Source organism: Dermacentor andersoni, chromosome 2 (genome assembly GCF_023375885.2).
Source record: "Dermacentor andersoni chromosome 2, qqDerAnde1_hic_scaffold, whole genome shotgun sequence".
In the NCBI taxonomy this organism is placed as follows: domain Eukaryota; kingdom Metazoa; phylum Arthropoda; class Arachnida; order Ixodida; family Ixodidae; genus Dermacentor; species Dermacentor andersoni.
The window spans coordinates 111,071,707-111,079,319 of NC_092815.1; the positions used below are offsets into that span (position 1 = coordinate 111,071,707).

At 44.9% G+C, this 7,613-nt stretch overlaps 1 protein-coding gene across 2 annotated transcripts in view; it reads left to right on the forward strand.

Moving 5' to 3' along the window:
• The window catches only part of LOC126541235 (probable ATP-dependent RNA helicase DDX23), a 36,908-nt gene extending 29,862 nt beyond the window's left edge, over positions 1–7,046 (forward strand). For both annotated transcript variants that reach the window (XM_050187928.2, XM_055076584.2), the window contains exons 16-18: positions 180–288; positions 4,080–4,254; positions 6,748–7,046. In XM_050187928.2, the coding sequence (XP_050043885.1) occupies positions 180–288; positions 4,080–4,254; positions 6,748–6,971 (508 nt within the window). In that variant the 3' untranslated portion in view covers positions 6,972–7,046. The remainder of the gene's footprint in view (positions 1–179; positions 289–4,079; positions 4,255–6,747) is intronic.
• The last annotated feature ends 567 nt before the right edge of the window (positions 7,047–7,613 follow it).

Sequence of the window (7,613 nt, forward strand, 5' to 3'; positions counted from 1 at the left end):
TCATGCATCGGTTGGGTTGTCATTATAGCGCCCAGAATGTTTCTAGCCAAGCAAGCAGTCTGAGTAGACCCTTAAGTTAGCTTTCAATTTACTGCAGCTATATTGTAAAAACACGTTATCCTGTAGTGTCTATATGTGTGCTTGATGTAGGGATTCTAAGGAATCTGTGGCTCATGCAGGAAGAAGCTGGTTGAGCTTCTCAACCGTGGTGTGGAACCACCTGTTATCATCTTCGTCAACCAGAAGAAGGGTGCTGACGTGCTTGCCAAGGGTCTTGAGAAGATGGGCGTAAGTGCTCTCTCAGTCTTGCATAGAAGCTGCACAGGCTCGCAATTAAAAGGCAGTGCCATTGAGTGTATTATCACACTTTGTCATTCTGTAACTGACTGGTTGTTTGTGTTACCATTCTTTGGTTAACATTGTTTGGCTCATGTAGGATATTCTGCTGTGCCCAAGAGTATTTGTCCTCGTGATACTTCCATTACACAGTTGTCGTTCATTGTGTATTTTGCTTCTTGGTGCTTGGTTCAAATCGCTGTTAAGGTGCTTGTATGCAAGAGGGAGAGCATACTGGGCCTACTTGCTTAGGCGGCAGTGCCCTTGAAAGATATTCTCATAGAAACAAGCAGCTTTGGTGGTTGGTACGATGATGTAGACAGTTACAGTAAAACCTTGATGATTCGATCTCAGTTTAGTTGAAAATTCATCATAATCATAGAGCTTGGGCAGTCTCGTGTTTTGCAATGCGCATAATACTGGATAACTTGAAAAGCCTGTGCACATCCACCTGGATAATTGGTAGTTTCCGGTTGCGGCCTCTGAGACCGGCATGCAGCGATGTGCTTTCAGCTTCACGTATCTCAGTGGCAGTGGCAGAAATATGGCAGCCATGACGTGCTTCAGCCATGAAGCGAGTGTCATGTTTCACTCTGGCACCACCATACTCCAGAATCGCCCACCAGCTTAGATTTTATTTCGGTTTCCCATCGCCATCTTGAAACACTGTGTAAGAGTAAAACGACAAAATGCATCTTGAGTCGCTCGAATCCCACCAGCTTGATGTGCATCGGCGTCTCACAGCTGCAACGATTCGCATTACATAGACGTCAACTACAGCTGAGTCTATCAAATCTTTTATTGACTTTGGGTCGTACGTTTTCCTGTTTTTTTTTTTCTTGCGTTTTTCTCCAAAATGATTAAACAAGGTTCTACTGCATTTAACGCATCCAGCATGCGTTCAGCACCAATTCTTGCAAAAGTGAAACTACAGTAGAACCCCGCTGTTACGTTCCTCACTGCTGCGTTTTCCCGGCTGCTACGTCGTTTTCATCCGGTCCCGGCATAGCTTCCATAGGATCCAATGTATAAGGAACCCCGCTGTTACGTTGTAGCTGTGAAAACGTTCCCGCATGATACGTCGCAACTTAGCACCCCGAACCCGCCTGGGCTAAAGTAGACAACGCGCTCCAACCGCCATTTTGGCTTTTGACGGGTTTTGGCTGGGCTTGGCCGGGCTTGGCTATGGAACTGGCTGCAAGAAGCCGCACGCCAGTTCGAGAGGCCGCATGAGGCCGCCACTAAGTGGCCATTCGTGAAAAATGATCTTACTATCGTCACTGTGATTACAGTCACCGCATGGTTGTTGGACGCGTCGACTCACGGAGAAAGGAAACTCGGGAGAGGCCCTGACGTCACTCTTTGTGAAGCTAAAGTGAAACCGGAAGTTGGCGTTGCTCGTAGCGTTGCTCCGCCTATCGGGCCTGCTCTCCTCTCTTGTTTACGTTTCTCCCACGCCGCGCTGCGCGCAACCGGGCTGCTCGGACGCGCGCGCTCCGCAGCAATACTAAACAATCGTTAGCACGTTAGCATGATTACGCCAAAGAGGGCAAAATTTCCCGCCGATATTCGTTCGTCCGTTGCCATTGCCGTGGCACGGTGACGACAAGGAGCACGAGCCGCATGATGCCGGGGAGTTGCCAAATCCTAGCTTTGGAGAACCCGTCGCGGCTCTGGCCCTCCTCCGCAGGTACGTCGCACCTCACAGCGACGCTGACAGCAATGCGGCCTTCCAGGGTATTGAGAAACGTGTGGCGATTTATAGCGAGCGAAAGAAACGGCAAGCCACCATTCTAGACTTTTTTAAGTCCTAAGCGCACTCTGTGGAAATAAATTGTCTATAGTTGAAGCTGCACTTTTTTCATTCATTTTCGGAGCTTTCCTCACTGTTGCGTTTTCCCGGCTGTTACGTTTTTTTTCCCCGGTCCGGTGAAAAACGTATGAACGGGGTTCCACTGTATTTCCAAGACTGATTGCCCGAGAATACCACCCCATGACCCATGGTGCAGCGAACTACTGTTGCAATTTTGCTCTTCTTTTTCTGGTTTCTTTTTTTTTCTTCTAAGGTAATTCTAAAATCCGCTTAATTTGAAGATTCTGTTGCAGTCCAATGGACTTAATATTAATGAGGTTTTACTGTATATGCATCAGAGGTGTTTTGCTTTGCACGTATGAACAAAATTCTATTGTGCAAGCAGAGATTAGGTTGTAGCTTGCCCCTTGTTAACAGATGATGTCAGGTGCTGTACAGTTCTTCAATTTCATGGCATATATATATATATATATATATATATATATATATATTTGCAACTTGTCCTTAGCATTGTTTGCAGCTGCTACATTTTTCGCACTTTTTTGATCTCAGCTGTAATAGCTAAATGGCGCCCACTGCTTGTGACAGGATGCTTGCTTAGATTTTTGGCAAATACCATATTTACTTCCATAAAATGTATACTTTTGTCTTATTAATATGGCTTGTAGGCCTTACTTGAATCAGGATTAGGCTGCCTATTGTCCTTGCTACTGTGCCTTGAATGCTGCACATAATATCTAACCATTAATGATGTACTGGGACAATAGAGCAACAATATTGTTCGATCTTTCGCTATCTCTGAACATCCATTAGTGAAGCATGCATTGGTTGTCGATGGGACCTTTTTTTTTCTTTTTTCAAAATTTTTCAGGAGGTTAAGTTTTCACATGATGTTAGGTCCCAGGTGTGTAAATGTGTTGCTACTTGGTCTCTTGTGTGGCCACATATGCTTTTATGACAGGTGGTGCAGTGTTCCTTATGCTGCAAGAGTTTTCATGGCGTAGACTTTCTATAGTGAGATCCCCGATAATTCGAAATCTCTGAATTCGAATTGATGAATAATTTGAACTGCTCTGTTGGTCGCAGCAAAGTGAAGATAGAGAAACTCCTGCGAATTTGAACTCCGAAAACCATGCAATGGTTATTTCTAACAAAATTTTAATTTCTAACTCTAATGCGCCACTTTTCGGACAAACCCGAGCCAAAGACTAAGGTTCAATCTATCGTTAGCTACCGTAATGTCACGTGCCATAACAATGACGAGGAAACACACACGGGAAGACAGGACCGAACTGGAGCAAGCAGAGCAATGTGCTTCCGTTCCAGCTTAAAAGGAGCAGGAAGGAGCCTGCTCACCGATTGCTCACCTGCGTGCCTTCCTCCTATCGCTTGCTCGTGATCATGTCATCTCCAAAATTGGTAGCGCGAGCACGGCGCGTGTGAAGCCACCATCCTTCTCGGCTCACCCTCACACCCACAACAAACATTGCATGAGGTGCGATCCTATCCCACTTGAACTTTATGTGGAACTTAGGCTTCTTTCGGCACATGTTGTGCGCTGATGGAGAAAAGACGGGAAGACTTTTCCAATGAGAGTCCAATGAAGCTTTAGTTTTGCACCATGTATCGCGCAATTGATCGGCGCTATATTTAGAGGGGCTTTCCCTAGTTCTAACTCCGTTTTACTCAAATAAATTTCTGGTCCCCTTGGAGTTTGAATTAACAAAACTCTACTGTTTAACAGCTGTTGCTTGTTACCTACTTCTCAAAATGCTCTGTGCTCAGAAGTCGCATGTGCTCTGCAAAATTTTTTTAGTTCTTCAAAATTAAGGCCTCACATAAGTAACTATCCTAAATGCAGCTCTTGTATTGGCCTGTAGCTTTGCATGTGTCGTGTTGCGTCTGATCAAATCTCCACTGTTGCCTGCAGTTCAATGCGTGTACGCTGCACGGTGGCAAGGGCCAGGAGCAGCGTGAGTTTGCCCTGGCCAGCCTCAAGAATGGTTCAAAGGACATGCTGGTGGCCACAGATGTTGCTGGCCGTGGTATTGACATCCGCAATGTCTCCATGGTCATCAACTACGACATGGCCAAGTCCATCGAAGGTGAGGGGAGACACCATTATGTCGCATCGCACAAGCTTTCTTGGCTATTTCTTTGATCTATGTTCATTATAACTTCTTTGTCATTTTGTCATGTTATATATGCCAGCAGTTGTTGTGTGTTATATATGACACTTTTATTTGTTTACTGGTGCTACAGAATAAATGACTGTAACTGTAAAGCATGCATGGGGGTTGAGAACATAAGTGAATTAATATGCTAGAGAGGGTCGTCGTGGAATTTAAAAGTCAGCCTGTGAGCTTGCACACTGTTCCTCCCCATTCATATTGTTTCCAATGTATCTTCTTTGTTTACCTTATTCACTCACACATTGAACATAATTGCACAGTAAATGCTCTTGAAAATTTTAATTTTTTTCCCTCATAATACTCACGTCCTCAACTTTGGTCCCATGCAGTCCCACAAACAAATGCCCTTGACTTTTTTCCTGTTTCCCTGTTGACTCAATTTGCTGATGATCATAGCTCGTGCCACAAGGAGATGGCTCTCAATGTAAAAATGAATGTTCCACCAGCGCAACAATCAGAATGATGTGCACAGCTAGAAGTGAATGAATCAGTGAGCCATGTAAACCTTTCTTAAAGTGAAGCTTTCTTTGCCTACCTTTCCGCAAGTTGCCATCTTGTCATTGTTGGCTGTCTCTTCGAGTAGAAACTGTCGCTATCGAGGATACAATTACTTGCACAGAAGTTTGGCCACTCTGCGAAGCTCACTATTGTTTCATAGTGTCGCAAACGCTTTTGGCTGTCTACTTTGACGCGTCTAGTTCCAAACCACACAAAACCTTGTGAAGGTGGTAGTACACCAAAAGTGCTCGCTTGCAAATATCCCACCTGAATAAAACGTACCCTTGCCCTGCAAGGAATGCCATCATGGCTGATGATTGTTACAGGAAGTGTTTTCTGCCAAAATCCACTGTCCGTTTCTTACCATATTTATTCAAATCTAGGCCTGCCCCAATTCTAAGCCGACCCCTGAATGTCCGAAGCAAGAAAAAATAAAGAAAACCTATCTGAATGCAGGCTTCACAAAAAAAGTGAAGACAGCGTTCACAGAATAACAGCATTTATTTAATATGAGCATGCCGAGCTCACTCTACGTCGTCACCACCTCGTCCCTATAGCCCAGACCACACGTACGCTTGCGGACGCACGCGAGCTCGCATCCGCGCCCATGCATGCGCAGACAGTGCAGCATCGCACGCGTCGAAACGCGGCATGATTTCAGTGAACAGCTCGTCTCTGTTATTGAGCACTTATCTTTCTTATCGCTGTCATCTCCTTGTTGCAGCATATGCAGAGGCGTCTCCTGTTGCGCCTTCCAATGACGGATGTTTTTCTCATCGATGCTGAAGTCCCGCCTGGCTTACTATGCCTCTGCGGCTAGCACAACTTTTTGTTTGAAAGCGGCACTATAGTGTATATAGTGTATAGTGAAAGCGGCACTATCGGCACGCCGATTCCATAGAACCAGCTCTGATATGACACAGGTCAAAGCAACGACATCGCTTGTGCACTTCTGTAGGCTACTGGCCCGCCTAGTAGCGGCTGAAATACTGACTTTTCTAGATGGGCGCTAGCTATGGACCATATTTATCATTTTCAGTTACAAACAGGCGCATTCTTTAAAATCCTCGGATCTAAGTTGACCCTAGAGTTTTGTATATGATTATTCGGAAAAAACAGTCGGCCTAGATTCGAATAAATATGGCATTTTGTAACATAGTTTCATCTTGCCGACTCATCAAAGCTGTGCTTACACTGATTCCCACAGTGTGTGAGATCCGCATTTTTTTTTCTGCTTTGAAGGTGACTGTTTTGTGGCATGTTGTCTGTTGCTTGCTTTTCTGCCTGTCTTGCATTTTACTGTGGGACATTGGTCACCATTCTAGTTATATGGCCAGTTTCAACTCAAAGGTCGTAAAGTATGTGGTGAAACAGAGGAATCATGCTGTAGGAAAAGCATTTTGGTGTTGACGGAGTCTATGTGCACATCTGGCAGAAGCAGCATGACAAGTTACGCACTACAAGTACAGTCGAACCTAGTTATAACAATATTCAAGCACCACGAAAATTCCATAGTTATAACCAATAATTGTTATAACTGGGTTGCATTTTCTATTTTTGTGGTTTCGAAAAAGTACCCATAAAGTTTACACCACATTTTGAACACACCCTTGATTTCGGTTCAGTTCTTGAGGAAAAAATGGTTTGTTCAATATGGTAGTAATTACAGTATTTTACTGGTGTCTGCTGAGGTCATGGCGGCAATGTTGCTGATTGCTGTTGGTCCACATTTTTTGGAGATATCAAGAGTCATCATCTCAGAAAGTGAAACGCTGCTAGTTTATGGCATGATTTGATGTGTGCCTGAAATTAAAGTGGGCATGTCATGCTCATGTGGAAATTCCTTGCATTTGCTGTTGCACTGTTTTCAATACAATTCAAGTCAAACACTTTTTGCTTCTGCTGCAGATTACACTCACCGTATCGGACGTACTGGACGAGCAGGCTTGCACGGCAAGGCTGTGTCTTTCGTTACCAAGGAAGACTCCCACCTGTTCTATGACCTCAAGCAGCTGATACTGAGCAGTCCAGTCTCGACATGCCCACCCGAACTGGCCAACCACCCAGATGCACAACACAAGCCTGGTACCGTTGTCACGAAGAAGCGTCGAGAGGAAAAGATCTTTGCATGAATGTTGTTTCTCATTATTGTTTTAATAAATGAGACTGCTGAGTCACTCGGATGTCTGACAGCAGTTTCACATGTATTGCGGTGGCTTGTGTTTGTTCTAAGTGTTCATGAGACTATGGTAGCTTACAACGTCGCTTTGGACTAAGGGAGAGCCACCTCCATTCTGAAAGTGCTCGTGGATTCATCTTTAAGACACAGTAGAATCTCATTGATGGGTTCCTGTTTGTTGCATTTTCATGTCTATTATGCTCTGGAGCACCTTTCCCAATTAGTTTTCTTAGGGTTCTGTTATTCGGCCTCCCATTTGTTGCATTTCTCTTCCTGGTTATGTCCAAAAACTGGAATGGGGAATCACTGACGTGACATCGCCCATTGGCTGTGCCTACGTTGTGGAGATGCACCGCACCGCAGTGCGACAGTGCTTACGGGCAAAGGCTCACTGCAAGTCTGATTGAGTATGTGCGCATGCTGCACTTGGGCTAACCAGGTAGCAGTCGAGCGAGCCTTGATCCCCACAATGTTGGCCACTGCATGTTGCCGCTGAAAGTGATAACTTGGCAGAAGCTTCTTTGCATCGCAGAAGGATCACCATCGCCTTGTTAAGATCATTGCCAGTCGGCAATCACAACATGGCTCACAAAGC